General features: G+C 42.1%; 1 protein-coding gene across 1 annotated transcript in view; it reads right to left on the reverse strand.

The window, feature by feature from the left end:
- Window positions 1-8,374: 8,374 nt before the first annotated feature.
- The window catches only part of ngfra (nerve growth factor receptor a (TNFR superfamily, member 16)), a 30,754-nt gene continuing 22,029 nt past the window's right edge, over window positions 8,375-17,099 (reverse strand). Inside the window, exon 6 of the mRNA XM_084570135.1 lies at window positions 8,375-12,085. Within this exon, the coding sequence (XP_084426261.1) occupies window positions 12,033-12,085 (53 nt within the window). The 3' untranslated portion in view covers window positions 8,375-12,032. The remainder of the gene's footprint in view (window positions 12,086-17,099) is intronic.

The raw sequence follows: 17,099 nt of genomic DNA on the forward strand, positions 1-17,099 counted from the left end.
CCACATGTGGACTTGTTATGCCATTTATAGGTTAAGAGACCATGCACATTTTAAGAAGCTTTATATCGAGATGCTTAAAAAAATGAATTTACTGAAAACCACAGAAGGGAAACAAACAGCAGTGATGATGATAGTTTAAAAGCCAGTTTCATTATGACAGCTGAGAAAACTACAAGCTGTCTTTGACACTCAAAGTCAGAATAAATTGGTCAAAAAGCAGATTCCAAATATCTTGAGCGAACCATTAGTCACTTCCTCAGCATAGGCCACTGTCTGTATAAATCTGTTCTCAAGTATCCTATCATTATTTTTTACTGATGATGGGATACCTCATGGCACTAGTGGATTCTTTACTGTGCAGTTAGAATGCTGACTCTCTCTTGTTTAATATGCTGATTACACTGCCATTTTATTTCCTAACATGAGTCATTTGTAGACTAAAAACTCTTAAGTTTTTTTATAACAGACTGCAGCTCTGCTTTTGGCTGTCATTTATTTCCTTAAACCGAGATTATGAATTATTTACATTTTTCCTTGTTACTTACCTCTAGTGACGTATATTTTTCTTCTTATTTGTTTTTTTTAAATGACTTAATGTTCTTCAGATCTTAAAATGTACCTTTACATAAACTGAAACCTCCCTTGCAGCCAGCCGGAGGCAGATGAAATTACATGCAGTGTCATACACAGACAAAGGGGATGACTTGATTCCAGTTTTCAGATGTTCAGCCACACTTTCCAATCACACACCAATCTTGACTGCTTTTGTGTGTTTACTTCACAGATTCCATATCAATCAATAAGATGGTAAATGGTATATGTAGGTAAGGTGGGAAAATTCTGTTAATACTGTAAAGGCCACTGAGCAGTTTACTGATCTCCTGTCTGCATGGGTTTCCTCCCACAAGTCAAATACATGCGGGTTGGATGAACTGGAAACCCAGCACACAGCACGTCTAAGGCAAAGCATGCTGGGAGAGGGCCTGCAGCCCCCACAGCCCTGAAGACGAGGGACTGAAGTAACAAGACAATATTTACAGCTATACTAAGGCTCTGTGGTGCTGTACTCTGTGATGCTGTACACAATTTGTAACACTACCCACAAAGTACAGCTGAGGTTGATGGGAGTGTCATTAGTTTTGAAATTATTTAATCATAAACCAAAGTGTTGAACAAACTAAATTTTGCGGTGGCACAAGATGAGAGGTTAGTGAGTCATTGAATTGATTACAGTTAAATTGAATGAATGTACAAAGTGTTATAGTTAGGGGATAAGTGTAGTACAATCCTCAGGGGAACTTAAATGTAAAATGTTGCATGACACATTCCCAGTAACTCACAGACTCAGAAAGAAAAAGGAAATGAATAGTGCACCAACACGAGGTGACATTGCCACACCTAAAGCCATAACTGCTATAATATATATCATCTTAAATATTTTACTAACATTGATCTTCTCAGTATATTTAATAATTCAATAAAACTGTAAAGTGCTGGCTAGATGGTTGAAGGATGGTTAGGGGTGCTGGAATGAGAAAGGGTGCGGGGAATAAATCTGTCATCAAACGGGCATTGAGAGCAGGTAAAAGCCTGAGGGTCATGTCAAGGACCCCAGAGTCCCATTGAGGAGGCAGCTCAGAGCTTCATCTTCCTCCCTGTGGTTCCTTTACTGCAAAACAGAAGACGGCCGAGGAGGTTAGTATTAAAGGAATGTTGGAACTGAGACAAAAAAGACAGAAACGACAGCAAAGAGAAGTGGAAGACGGAAAGGTTTGACTCAACTAATTATGAGTAAGCACTGGAAATTGAATGAATAAGAGGCGTGTCCTTTGCTCCTGATCTCTAATTACATTAAGCTTATTGATTCCTTTGATTAACCAACAATTAATCAGATTGTTGGCCTTTGAAAATCATGGATTTTTCATTATAGTTTGTTAGTTTTTTGTCCTGTTTAGAGAGTACTTTCTTTAAACTTGGCTTTTTAGGAATTAAAACTGGCTGAGGGAGGCAAGGCGATGAGAGCCATGTCGCATTCCCTGCCTCTATACTAAGTGATGACCGTTGGTGAAGACGGTCATCACATTTATTCAGAAAAGAGCAGTGAGAGATAGCAATAATTCCTTCCACTGTGAGACAGCTGTGCTCAGTGTAATGGTCTTAGCTGTAACGCATTCAGGAGATAATGCTATCATAAAACTGATTTCCAGGTCCATTCGCTGCACTGAGGTGAGCTCTGGAGCAGCAGCCTGCTTCACTGTCACACACTGCTCTGTGCAGATGCAGCAGGACGTGCCCTGGGTACCCAGCACCTCAGACCCCAATTGAAGAATACTCCATAGCAACCTAACTTTTCATCTGCTGCCAACTTCCTTTTTTTATCTCCAAAACATCCCTTTCTTCCTTAGTCTTATCATGTATTCATGCATATTTACAGCTCCTTATTCACCAGAAACTCTCCAGTTGTTGACTTACCACCGACACCTGCACACAGGGGATCCCTCCTTTTCTTTTTTATGTGTGCACTGGATATTCAGTATTCATGTGGCATAGTGCTGAAAGCATCACTGCAGTTGCAGCACCGGCAGCAAAAGCCAAAGCAGGAAACACACCGCAGCTCTGAATGTATTGTTGTTGACAGAAACAGGGACCGTTACAAGGTGAGAATGGCAGCGTAATGAGAAAAACCTGCCTGCTTAACTTAAAAGACGTATCCTGTCAGTCAGCTCTGTTAAGTTTAGTTTAGTAAGAAGGACAAAGGTTGCATTCAGTGTTTCACTTCATGTAACAGATATCAACACTGAGCTATGAAGTCGAGTTCACTGTAATGATGTGAGATCACTTTACCTTACCTTTTTTTTTCATACTACATTGAGGATGACAGGAAGTTCCTCTGATCAATCTCAGTACCCTGAGGTGGTTTACTCATCGGTCGTGCCGCTAAGCTTGGTAAGTACTGCAGGGGGAAACACTTAATTAGTCCATGCAAATGCTTCACTATATGTTTGTATGTGTGAGAGCTGTTTATCTTTTCGTCAGGCGCAGAGGATGAAAAGCCACGATGATTAGAGGGGATAAGAAAACATGCCTTGTCTGGTAATCAAAGAGAAGAGAAGGTGTGTCACACAAATGAACACAGTGTGTGTGTTGGGTCTGATTGCTTCTGTCTGCCGGCTATGAAAAAGAAGTTCAGAGAATACGAAACCAGAGGTCCCAACTCAGCACAACACCAGCTTTTCCTGATATCAGAGAAAGCTGTGGAGAAAACAAATTGCTTGCGGTTTTACAATATGTTCAAACTTGGAGTCACAAATAAACATATGTGTACAGATCTATTCTTGTGGTTTAAGTGAATACTCAGTTACAGAGTTGGATCTCATTTAAGGTTCATTTGTGTTGCTTGCTATCACATACAGTATGATGTATAAGAGGTTTCTAGGCTCACCCGCTGCAAAGATTTACGGCCCAGACCACATAAAAAGGAAAAGAAAAACAATCCACAGTGTTGTAATTATCAATACAATTGCATAACACCAAAACAAGTGATTAAATGCACCCATATTAGACTAATAATACAGTAGTAAATACTGAAATGAGCCACATGGAAAATATAAAAGTGACACTCTGTGTGTAAAGTTTGAAGCTCAGATTGGCCATTTGTTCTGGTAACCATTTGAAAGGCAGCAAAAGAAAGTGTCAAAGAACAAACCAACGATTTAGAGCCTTCTCTGCTCTAAATCGATTGCAGTGGGTTAAAAATGCAGCTGCAAGGCATTTAACTAGAAATATCCGTCAGTCCCACATTAAGCCTCCTCTCGCGTACTTGCAAACTCAACTGCCTTCCTATGAAACAGATGAGTGGATAATATGGATTATTTTAAGATCGCACTGATTACAAACTGCATTAACTTCCCCTTGCGTTCCTTATCCCCTGTGCCTTTCAAAATGTGCTATATAGAGTACATAAAGCTGTCTTAGTTACTGCATTTTAGTTCAGCTGGTTTAAAAAATGTTCTGTTCTTGTTGTCTGTGATTATGTACAGTACATCATTTGTTGCAAGCAGTGCAAAGCAGCGCTGGAAAAGGGCAACAGAGTACATCCAATTAGTTAGCATGCTGAGGAAATGATCAGATGTCTTTGGGAGGTGCATGTGATTGATTACCTGAAACAAGTCATGGCTGGAGAGGGCTGAAAGAGTCAACGCTGTGGTGCTGGAGAAGCTCACCAGGGCTTTTGTTGGGCAACAGTCACACTCAAATGGCAATAAATGCAGAGTACTACTAATTATGTCACATGCTTCAAGTCTTCTTTCTGTATTAAACCAAGACCTTGATATTCCCCAAATATTCAAACACTTTCAAAGAAGATGAGTCAAGCTTTTTACTCGCTTCTAGCAGCCACTCTATTGGGGGAGCAAATACTGTAGGAGAAAGTGAGCATTTGCCATGTGAATTTAAAAACAAAAAACAAAAAAATTCTAATTGTGTTTATTAAAAAGTCATCAGATTATGCTGCATGTGTTTCTAAACAAGTTCGTAGATTAGTGTAAGGTAGTGGATAGAAACATGTTTTCTAGATGAAATGGCATACTGGTTTTCTTCATGGCAAAGTATGGATTTTGTAAATTATGAAGTTTGTTACTTCCCTTAGCTGCCTTCCCTGGTCCATACTGAATTGCTGCTGTTCACCACAGAGTTTTCTTTCTATTATTCTGTTTGTGTCACTGAAATTACCTAATTTCTGTGTCCCTTTCTGCTTGCTTGTTGTGGAACAAAGCATTATTCTACATCTACAGCATCTGGATTGTCTTAAAGTTGAAGGTGCATGCTTTACTAAGTTGGTCACACTTTCATGTCTCTCTCTGTGCTGACAAAAGAAAGAAACTTAACTCTTAACTCTGCCCTAAAATAATTCATCTTTATTCATTCTCTATCTTCATTTAAGTAACAGTGAAATATGGATGTGGGAAAATTAAATCCCACTGAGTCTTACTTCAAAGTTCCATGACTCAAATATGTTGTCCATGCCAGTTTATAGCAGTGCAGGAAATAAGCAAACCACATCCATGCATGACAATCCATTGAGTGTCACATCAGCGCTGCACAGACTCATATTTTAGTTTTCTAGTCTACACAGATACAGAAAGCAACTCTGCAAGTAAGAGGTTTATTTAAAAAGTCATTCGTCTGGTTGCCTGTCATTAAAATGAAAACATTATACAGTGCAGATGATTATGTTTAGGTTTTCTTAGCAAAGGTGTAAATAGTAGTATGTGTATCCATGTGGATTTAATTTGTGTAGAGCATAAATTATATGGTATTACATGATAGCTAGAAGGTTTTATTTCTAGACAGAGACAAAATACCCTGTCTGTCTTCTGTTTCCAGTTCTCACGTCTCATGTCCCACAGCAACAAGTGCAATGCAATAAATTAAAGTAAGTTTGACTTATGAGGGTTTGCGGTGGGGTGTGTTTGACTTTGGTTATCCACCAGAGTGAGGTGTTGCAGGATGGAGCTCCCACAGCTGGCCACCATCACTCTCAAGTCTCCTTTTCCACCTCCACTTCTTTCTTTATGAATCGTATTCTTCTTTAATTCCTCTCACTTTGAGCATGAGCAAGTTGGGACAGGGTGGTCCCCTCACTTCTACATAGGATGCAGGCAGATGGGAGAGGCCAGGGGTGGACTGGTTGATTTGCTTGTGTGTTAACTGCTGCTGTGCTGGATGATTTCCTCATGTGCCACACACATGATGCGGAACTGGTATTCAGGCCTGCAGCCAGCTCTCCCACGCAGACTTCTCACCCTGCAGGGACCTGTATGATAACACTGATAAAGCAGAAACACAACATGATCTTGATAGATATGGTCCTGTGTTTCCTTTTTTTCTGCAGCTGTGTGTTTATTCCTATGACTTGTATGTTTATCTGTCAGGTGTTTGATCATAAAAGTGAAGAGTTCGGCAACTCGGAGCCTGTTTAAACTCCACAGACTCCCTCCTTCTTCCGCTGTGTGGTAAAAACTCTGTTCTCCAAAAATATCCTCCTTTGCGATGTCAGCTCACATTGTTTGCAGATGTAGATGGACTGAAGCAGCAGCCCAAAGCGTCTCCGTACATATGTGTTTCAACATTTTGGTTTCCCTCCAACCTACTCTGGACATACTGAGGAACTTTGAGTAAGAGGTGTGACATGTACTGTACTGCTAAATGTTTTTAAAATCAAAGCCACATTTCCCATAAATTCTTCCAGTCTCAGGGGACGTAGCAATCATTGCTTCATTCCTGTTGTCTCATGAGTTATTATAAAATATAAAAAACAAGATACAAATTAATACCGGCCCTTAAACTGCCAAATAATGAAATACAGTAGGGAAATAATTTGAAACCTGCAGTCAGAATGTTGGAAGTTGTGTGTTAGAGAATAATGAAAATCTCTGTCGTCATGGTAAAACGTGTTCATGTGTTCATGCATTAATTCTGAATGTGACAGTCTATTTTACATTTGATATGTATCAAGTAAAGCATAGGCTGTTTGCATGTTTCAAATTAAGCTTTAAGCGTAGCATTTTCAAATTAAGACACATGCAATATGCCAAAGTGTCTCATTAGAGACTGCAGTTTGCACACACAACCTCTGTTTCCTGTCAGCTCCGTGCATTGTACATAAACCAGATACCCAACAGTTTGTTAGGTTGGGCTAGAGATGCATTACCAAAAGCTGAGATAAAAGACCACGTTTCTGATAAAAACAGAAACAGATCTGCTCTCATGAAAGGCTTATCGACAGCTTTTTGGAAATGTGCGACTATCATAATACTGACCACATGGTCTTTATTGGAAAGAAGGCAAAAAAATATTCCTTTTTGTGCCTGCGTGTATGGAGCAGGTGTAAAACACAAACATAAAGCCACTAAACCATAGGGTTAATGGTTAATCAGTGTTCCAAAGGCCTATTTTTGTCGTATTTGAGGACGTTGTTAGTTGGCACAAACTAACTGCTTTGAGCCATCAATCCTTTCAGTATGGTGTTACGGTGTTGCATCAACTTAATATCAGTGCAACATGTGCTAATGGAAACTGTCAGCCTTTTTCTGCATCCATAAACAAATGAGTGCCAAAACAGCAGCTGAGCCATCCCTCCTATAGCTCCATGCTTCTATATGAACTGATTGAAGACGGATTTGAGTCATATGGCCCGTAGCATTGTTTAATGTCTTTGCTCTTCCACTCTTCCTTTTATCTCCTTAAAGCTTTCTGTCGTCCATTTCATCCGATTAATTGATAGTAGGAAAAAAACACATTTTGATTAGTGTCTCCATGTAAATGTTCCCTGCTGATCAAATTATATTTCTGCAGTTTATCTGTCATCCTCATCTTGGTGTGGTTTGCTGCAGAGAGGGCCTCGGTCAAGGGAGGGGAAAAGTTGTACAGAGACACTTGTGTGTTTTCGTCCTGTTGTTGAAACTATGCTGTCGTTCCCACACAGCGCTATACTGTGCTTTGTGACTTGCCCTGTATTATGTCATATTTGAATGTGTAGAGGATTTATCACTGAGGATTAATCTCTGACACATAGCAAGAAAAAAAAAAATCTTGCTAGACCCCAGAATGTTGAAGTGGTGATAAGACCGATCCAATGGACGTTCACATATGGTCGTACTTTAAAGTGTGGTTTGGCTGCCAGACCACCACTCCATGCTTTATGGTTTCAGCATTTTAGCATTTCGTTTGCTTGAGGTCATTGCCTTTGGGTGTTTCTGTGAATAGGCAAACAACAAAAACTGTATTTCTTAAACCGACAATATTATATCTATGTAACTTCTTGGACATTTGGACAATTCTTTGAGATTTTGAGGTCAACACATTTAACTTTGATGATATTTTTATCATACAACAAGATCACTGATGGTTCACTGTAATCATGTTATGATGTGGAGTGTGTCAACCCTACACCGACTTGTTACCCAATTTGGCCTCCTTGCAGGGATTAAAAGAGGATCTGTACTACTCTCATGTCTTCATCATACAAATGAAACTGTCAGCTCTTAGTTTTGTCCACATCTAATAAAATTAGCTTACCAATATAAAAAAAATAGCCAAGTTATATTGCATGTTTGGACATTCCTGGGTAAATTGTATATTTTGTATATTTTGAGTAAATACAGCCTCTGTAGGAGTAAATTCAATAAAATACTGAATGCAAATGGAAAGCTGCTACTTCATTTTGATGGAATGCTCATTACCATTTGGGTAAAGGCTCTTTTTGTGATGTCTGTGTCAGAAAATGAGCTGTTTATCAGGGGACTTTTGTTACCTTCAAACAGAACTAAGACTGATGTTTCTTCTGTTTATACTCCATGAGCTATGCTAACCGCTTTCTGGCTTCAGCCTCATATTTACTATGCAAAATGGCATCAATCTTCTCATCTAACCCGTTTCAGCGAGCATATTTCCAAAAAGCGTTGAGCTTTTTTTTTTATTGAATTCAAGATCAAATTTCTCTGTGCATGAGAATTTCCGCTCTCAGCTTAGATCAAAAGACAAACAAGAGGCACAGTGCAATGACATCTCTGTTTATTTTATTATAGATGTTCATTTCACTTGCACACATTTTAGTTTTTTACATTTTTAGAGAGTATTCTGGTAGCTTGTATCAACTCTAAGAAATTCACCTTTACACAATGCATTTTACATTAGTAGTTTACAACAGATGACATTCAGCTTTTCTGGGACCAGCTCCTGCTCTATCTGTATCAAGTAATAACATCACAGAGAATCACAGTGAACCTCCCTGTGGATGTCACGTTACTGCAGATTACATCTCCGGCTGCCTCTGAAACGGGGGTTTGTGATAAAACTTACTGTACATGCAAACATCTGCACAGTAAAGCTGTTATTGACAAATACATGAGTTTTAGAGTAAAAGTCCTAGTTGACATGTACATGTTTACGTAACGCTACATGACCCTATTGATTGCCATTATTTATAGCATGTTAACATACACTATGTGTTAATTGGCAACATATTTGTACTGTAAGTCTCCAAGGTTCATCTACAGTGCTGACCTTGATTTACTAAAAACCTTCATCAGCTCTCAAAATATCAAATGAAATGCAGATAAAAACTGAAACAATCTGAAAAACAAGTCAAACTTCAACTCAAAGACACTGGACACTGTACACAGGCACTTGAACTGTGGTACACTCTTTGAGTGCGTTCATATTACGTCTAATAAGTGCTACAAAATAACATCAGTTAGAAAAAATACTCATTCCAAAAGTGTAATTCTATTCATAAGACAAACAAACAGGATATGGAAAGACGAAAACAATTCACAAGAAAACAACTAGAGCAAACTTAAACCTCATCCTTGAATGTGTCTTGCATATTTTTCTGTTTATAGTCAGGTTGTACATTCTTACAATGAGTGTCTCACTGGAGAAAGGGAATACTGTAAGTCGGTTTGGGTACATGAGTGCACTGCTGGAGAGCTGATTGGGCCCGTGGGGAGATGGAGTTGTGTTTTTTTATTTCTTTAAATCAACACTCTGTATACTTTTCCAGAGTACACATACTGTAGCAAAGTCTTTTTTAATGTCACCGCCACAGCAAGCATCAGGATGAATCATACCAGCTCACAGTGCAGGAATGAACTGTGTGTGTGTGTGGTCACATGTCCACACCACATCAGTCGAGGAGCTGTGAGCAACAGCAGTGTTTTATTTGTTTCCGTTCATTACGCAGCAGTGACTCATGAATCACAAGTGTAGAGACCGGAGAGGAGTTTAATTGTCTTAAGGTGTTGCTGACCATGTGATCGATCAGTGAAGCGTCGCACAGCATCTTCTTTTCAAGTTGCAGTAGATGAGAAGATTAATGCCATTCATCCAGAGATAATGGAGCGCCAATTAAATCCTGAGAGCCATGTTTTACATTTTAGGGTTTTTATGAAACCAAAGCAGAAGTTCTATGTCTACTGAAGAGCTTTAGAGATGTTGGTCAGTGGATTTTACGCTTACTGTTTTTTATGCTAAGCTATAGCTAACCAGCTGCAGCCAGGAGCTTCGTATGTTAATGTACAAACTTGAGAATGGAATCAATCTTCTCATCCATGTCTTGACAAACTCTTCCTTTAATTTATCCTGTTTCTAAATCATTCTGGAATCACAGGTACACCAACCTATGATATGAACCTGTATAGAGACGATATGACCAACCTAAATCATATCATCTCTACAGACTGTTTACAAAAAAAGATCTCCTAATACACAGGGGACTCTGAGAAGGTAGGGGCCCCTGTAAGAATGCTAAAGCAGTGCGGTCAAGCTCAGCTACAGTATACTTCTTTTGCAAGGTATCTAAATCCACTGCTTTTACAGTTACTGTGAGCTACTGGAGCAGTCCACATAAACTGGCCCTCTGTGATAAAAGGTGGCACCCAACCTTAGAAGTGAGCCTGGACTAAGTGCTTTTATATCACCATGGCAATGTAGTAAATGTCAGTGACCTCAGAGGTGGATAAGGGATCTGTAATGTCACATTGAGGCTTTGGCGAGGGCCGTGTCACCCCTTTGCCGTGCACATCATTAATCCAGATGAGAGTGGAGCAGAGTGTAAATGAAGCTGAAACCCTGAGGTAATTACTACCTGTCTGTCAGTACGTCTCTCTAATGGCCCCTGTCTTGACGTGAGTGCCAACGACAAAGCATTAGCGCCTCAGCACTGTTTATCAGACTCCATAACACAGTGAGCAGTATACGAGACAGTAAGAGGGAGCATGTGAAGATGGAGGTGCTTGTGGGGAACGCAAAATGAACGTGTTGCCTCAATTTTACGCTCAGTGAGTGTGAATTTATATGAATGGGATTCCTCATTGATAATTTTTTTTTCAGTTCCATATTCACTGAAAAATCTGTTTTATGAGCACGGATGAAGTGGGCACTTTTATTTTGCCCATCAGATGGCGTCCCCTTCCCCTCGGACATGTAGGCTCGCTGCATTGAGTCAGCAGAGCTCCACAGTCCAGAGATGTTCCTCTCATGCTGCACATCCAGACACGTCCATGGAGGACTGTGGAGGCACCCTGCTGAATCAGCTGTGTAACCCAAGCCACAAAATGAAAGTGCTCCACCACAAACAGGAGACAAACATTTGGTGGCGTTACATTATAAGCATGAAATTACTGAAATACAATCCCTGGATGCGCTGTAAAGGGGTGATGTCAGACTGAGGGTGAAGCATTTCGGTAAAGAAAAATACTCGACAACCAGGCGACCTACACTCATCATCACCTCTTCCCAAATCTGAGTCACTTCCAACAATGACGCAACATTTTAGAAGACAACATGATGGGAATCGCACCTGCGTTGAAATGATACAAGGACAAGAAACTTTAGAAGAAGTTGGGAGTGACTCACATCTCACCCGCTGATTTTTGTATCGCTGATGACGGCGGGGGTCTAATAGAGTGAATCCTATGGAGAGAGACGGAGAATTATCTGGGAATGGGATGTCACCTAGGAAGATGTGGGAGTAAAAAAGCTGCCCTGGTATCTTTGATGCACAGGAGAAAGAAAGAGGACATAATCAAGTACCTTTATGCAATATACATTCCAGGCACAGATGTTGAATGTAGGGAGATCATAGAATTAAAAGGAGAGGCTGAAGAATCTAATTGGCAGCTACTGAGAATTATGACATACGTCTGGAAGAGTCACTTAATACAAGATGCACTGGCATATATCTACAATCTGTGTAATAGGGTTCAGATAGTGGTTGATATTGCCATAGGGGTTGTGTCCAGACTCTATATGCAGGGATGAAGAGTCAGACTGTGTCCCAAAGGTGCTGGGAGGTCCATATAAGTCAAGTTGTTGCTCTGTGGCCACTTCATATACAAATCGGAGTCAGTTTTTCTCTGTTTGGCCACCCCCCACCACTGCCTTCATTTTGGTCCACGGTTCAAGTTCCCTTTCTCATCTCTCATCTCCCTGCCTTCCTCTCTGACGCCTCCTCTTCCTCATCATCTCCCTCAGACTTCAGGGGGAGGAGAGTCAGGCTCAGGGTCACCATCCACCCTCACCACTGGAGAGAGAGAAAGAGTAAAAAGAAATATATTAGGCTGTGGAATGAAGACTCAGGTGATTTGTAGCAATATTTAAACCAGCAGTGGTTCATTTTTGAATCTCTTTCAATCTCTTCTTGTTTCCCAGGAGCAGCTCCTCTGTCATTTCCTCACCACATAAGACCTTATTTGTGGAAAAAAACCCTAATAGTCACACTCATACCTGTAGGGGGCCCTGTGGTGTCACTCACTCGTTAAAACCTGTTCAATTGGAGTCATTAGCTGAATGAGGACGGCAGACAAATGCTCTCTTTTCCCACAAACCTCTTAACCTGTTCTCAATTGAAGGAATGCCATGGAAATGCCTCAGGAATGCAGAGGCGTTTCTGAGAGGACCCACAATTCCAGTGGGTGTTTTCTTGTCTTTATCAATGCATCCTTGTGCCAAAGAAGTGAAATACAACAGAGTTTATTTTAAAACTTTTGGAGAAGGGGGATTCATTTGTCAACCAGTCCATCGCCATCCCTATTTTTAATTTTTACAAATATTTCTGCCGTCCCAAATGCCCCCAGACGTTCTGCCTCCTTTCTATATCCACACTTATTCTGTTCAGCGTTGGCTGCAGTTCATGGCACTCCTCTCTCTTCCTTCCTGTTTAAACAGACACTCAACAGGCATCATCAGTGACAGAGCAAAGAGATGTTGATGCTAGCCAGTGCACTATCAACTATAACGCGCACAAGCTCAGGCATACACACACTTTCTTGCACCTGTGCTCCTGCTTCAGTCCAACTGTTTCTGAACTGGCGGCACACCTCATTTCAGAGGCAGCGTTGATAATAATAGCCACATGGCTGGCCAGTGGTTTACAGAGTCCAACCTCATTCCAAGAATCAGTGGAAGCTTTCGTCCACTGAACCAGTTCGGTCAGGTCTATTCTGAAACGTGAACTCCAAATCACAGCAAAGCTTCGCTGTTTTTTTTTTTCCTTTTCTAATCAGCACATTGAGACAATCCTGACTGGATGCCAAGCCACAGTAAAGCTTTGAAATTTGCTGATTGGGAATTTTAGATGGCTTCACGTTAATCACATAACTTCCAGGGAACAGTTAAGTGACTGTGGGATTCTGTTACTAGTTTGTTTCACAATCTGCTTTATTACTTTTGCATTTAGAGACTGAATTCCCCAGAGATTATGAGTCAAATGGCTCCTGGATACAGATAATGTCAGATCCTCCGTCAACACGTTGTCTCTGCCAAAGTTAATATATTGGGTTATTTCAATATTAGACTTTTGCGCAATTCCTCTTTTTCACTACCTTTCACAGACAAATTGTGAAACAGTGTACTTCAGTGAATCAGTCGGATTTTCTGTCAAACCATACCCAAGCTGTCCAGGGGAAAGGAATTAACTGAGTTGAAAGATAAAAGTCAAAAACATAATTGCAACATCAATGCCTAAAACATTATTTTCAAACTCTGAAAGTTATTTTCTAGTCATGGGTCTACATTTTTGCAATCACCATGATGTTTTTTTAAATGTGTTTTTAGACCTTCAGCAGCTTTGGCTCCATTTTGTGTAGATTGTGAGGTGAAGCACAGGACACAGTCTTGTTTAAAATTTAAACACATTCAATATGCACAATTCAGAGGGGGAAGCAGACAGCCAAAGAGGTGGGGGGTGGGGGGCAGACAGGGGTGCCACACAGATAGATGGTTATTTTAATGTAGATGAGCAGACAAAAATGAGGAATAGCACTCTTCATGTAGGAGGTCTTACCCTCAGCGAGTGACTCATGCTGTCAGTCAAACAAGGGACATTTTCATTGCTCTACTTTTCTTTTTAAAGGCTTATTTGAATTATTTTGACTGGAGGTGTTTCCATTACTTAAGCCGCCAGTAAAATATGGTTCATTGGAGACAGGAAACCCCCTGCGATTATAATGGATTTATTGTGCATATTCTCACCCCTTTGCATTTTAACAGACACAGTTGGTTGTGGGAGCACCAGCCACCCCCTGCACAAGTGTATTTGCTGCCTTTTTTAATGGCAGACTGCGCTTACGCCAATTAGCACGTGCTAAACGCTCATGCTACATGAGATTTGGAAAGGCAGGGAGACCAGGCCTGGGTCCCATCTCGTAACACCTGCTAATGAGCCAATCAGTTAAAGAGGCGAGGGGGTTTAGCAGGCAGTCATCCTCTCAATGAACCCATGCCAAGCTGTTCTTCCAAAAGAAATTCCTTCTTTTCTTTGACATACATTGGGCTTTGCATTTGCGGAGAATGGAAAGAGGCACTCAAACAAAACACAATAAGCTTTCCCCAAGGCTCATTAGAATGTAATGGGTATACCAGACAAGACACAGTGTCATGGATTGTTCAAGGGAGGATTTGTCAGCTGTTTGCCTTGTTAGCACATCATTATCCCCATATAACCCTTTCTTAATCTTTACACAACAAGCAGGGGAAGGAAAAAATTAAATGAATCAGGGGGGAGAAGCAGGAATGGCTGAAAGAATAACAAGATCATGGCTGTACTTCTTCCTGTTCAGGTAAAAAGCCTCTCGGGTTTATGTGTATGGATCGAGTGAGAATGCTAGTTGAGTCTCTCTAATGTAAGTGCTATTTGAGTATTGAAGGAAGGTGGATTGCTGCATTCTACAGAGGTCACGTCTCATTCTTGCAGCACTTGCTTTTATTTCCCTCTCTGCTGTTTAAAGGTTATCCTCTTTTCTTCAGCTGCTCAGTGCAAATTCCCCACCATGCACATAGCCGCACTCTTTGTGTTTACTCTCAGTGCTGGGCAGAGAGCAAAATCCCATGTTCACGCATACTGATACACTGAAAGGATTTAGTGGTACAGTGATATTTGTTAATCTGAAGCTGCAATTAGTCGCCAAATAAGGTACAATTGCATCATTCTAGAAAATAAAGGGGAACAAATCATCATGCTGGAGCTCACAGTGCCATGAGAAGAGCGCATGTAGGAGGCCCATGAGTGGAAGAGGGGGAAATATGACAGCCTTGTCAGCGACTGCCACAGGAAAGGCTGGAAGGCGAGGTGGAGGTTGGGTGCAGTGGAGGTTGGGTGCAGAGGCTTTGCAGGACAGTCTCTCTGCAAAGCTTACACTGCACTCGGCATCACAGGAGAGAGGAGGAGGAGGGCCATTTACAACAGCACAGAGGCGGCAGAGAAAGCCTCTAGGTGGCTCTGGATAAAGAGAGCAGCTCCGTGGTCGAGCGCTGCTAGGGCACAAGCTGAGGCCTGATCAACCTCAGCTGAGTCGCCTGAGCGAGGGTGTCTGATGTTCGAAAGACCCGAAACACCCAGTGACCTCAGGTAACATCACATCAACATTAGCACCGCAGCCGGACAGATTCAACGGTAACGACCAATAGCAATGGACAAACGTTGACGAGTAGAGTGTGCGTGTGCGGAAAGATCCGCAAGAACGAGAAGGGCTTGAAGATCCATCAGTCAAGGATGAAATGCAAAGAGCGACTGCAAGCATCACAATGCACAGGTCTAGCACTCGGTGAGACAGAGGAGGAGCAGGGCCCGGAAGCACCCCACAGTACCCAGAGCCTCCAAGTGGTGCAAACAGTCCCTTTAACCAGGCAGTCCGAGAAGAGGAGAATCAGATGGCCCCAAGCCTCTAGAACAGCAGAGTGGCAGAAGTTTGATGAGGATGCAGATAGGGTGTTGGAAGCAACAGCCAAAGGGGATGTCGAGAAAAGACTTCAAACTATGACAACCATCATAGTGAGCATGGCTGCTGAGAGGTTTGGAGTGGAGGAGGAAAGGGGAGCGAAGCAGTCTTACACCAAGAACCAGAGGGCAGTCAAGATTCACAACATCAGTGAAGAGCTCAAAGCCCTGAAGAAACAACACAAGGAAGCCAGAGAGGAGGACAGGGCAGAACTCCGTCTCATGCTCAGGAAGAGGCTCCTAATCTTGCGCAGAGCTGAACAGCACAGGAGACGGAGGAGGGAGAGGGCCAGGAAGCGCGCTGCTTTCATCAACAACCCCTTTGGCTTTGTCAAGGAACTCCTCGGACAGAGTCACAGTGGACACCTGGCATGTACGGCACGTAAGGAGGAAGTCGATCAACACCTCCATGATACCTTCAGCGATCCTACTCGGAACCAAGAGCTAGGGCAGTGCAAGGCAGTTATAACACCACCAGAGCCTACTGAGGCCTTTGACCTAAGGGAGCCACGCCTGAAAGAAGTTCAGGAGGTGGTGCGGAGAGCAAGGTCCAGGTCAGCAGCAGGACCCAGCGGAACAACTTACAAGGTCTATAAGCACTGTCCAAAGCTTCTACACCGGCTTTGGAAGATCCTAAAGGTCATCTGGAGAAGAGGAAAACCAGCGCAACAGTGGCGATATGCAGAAGGAGTGTGGATCCCGAAAGAGGAGGACTCCAGAACAATCAGCCAGTTCCGGATCATCTCGCTGTTCAGTGTTGAAGGGAAGATCTTCAGCATTGTAGCTAAGCGACTGGCAGAGTTCTTCCTCAAGAATGGGTATATCGACACTTCAGTGCAGAAAGGCAGCATCCCCGGGACACCAGGGTGTTTGGAGCACACAGGCGTGGTCACACAGCTCATCCGAGAGGGAAGGGAGAACAGGGGCGACCTAGTGGTGCTGTGGCTAGACCTGGCCAATGCCTACGGCTCAATGCCCCATAAGCTGGACCTCGAGACGCTGGAGAGGCACCATGTTAATGCTACTGTAAGAGAGCTTATCCTGGACTATTACAGTGATTTCAGTCTGAGAGTCTCTGCAGGCTCAGCAACATCAGAGTGGCACAGATTGGAGGTAGGAATCATCACAGGCTGCACCGTCTCAGTGATCCTTTTTGCACTGGCAATGAACATGTTGGTGAAATCGGCTGAACCAGAATGCAGAGGTCCCAAGTCCAAGTCTGGGGTCCGCCAACCACCAATCCGTGCCTTCATGGATGACCTGACAGTGACCACTGATTCAGTGCCTGGAGGCAGATGGATCCTGGCGGGGCTGGAAAGGC

Source organism: Chelon labrosus (assembly GCF_963514085.1).
Source record: "Chelon labrosus genome assembly, chromosome: 21".
NCBI lineage: Eukaryota > Metazoa > Chordata > Actinopteri > Mugiliformes > Mugilidae > Chelon > Chelon labrosus.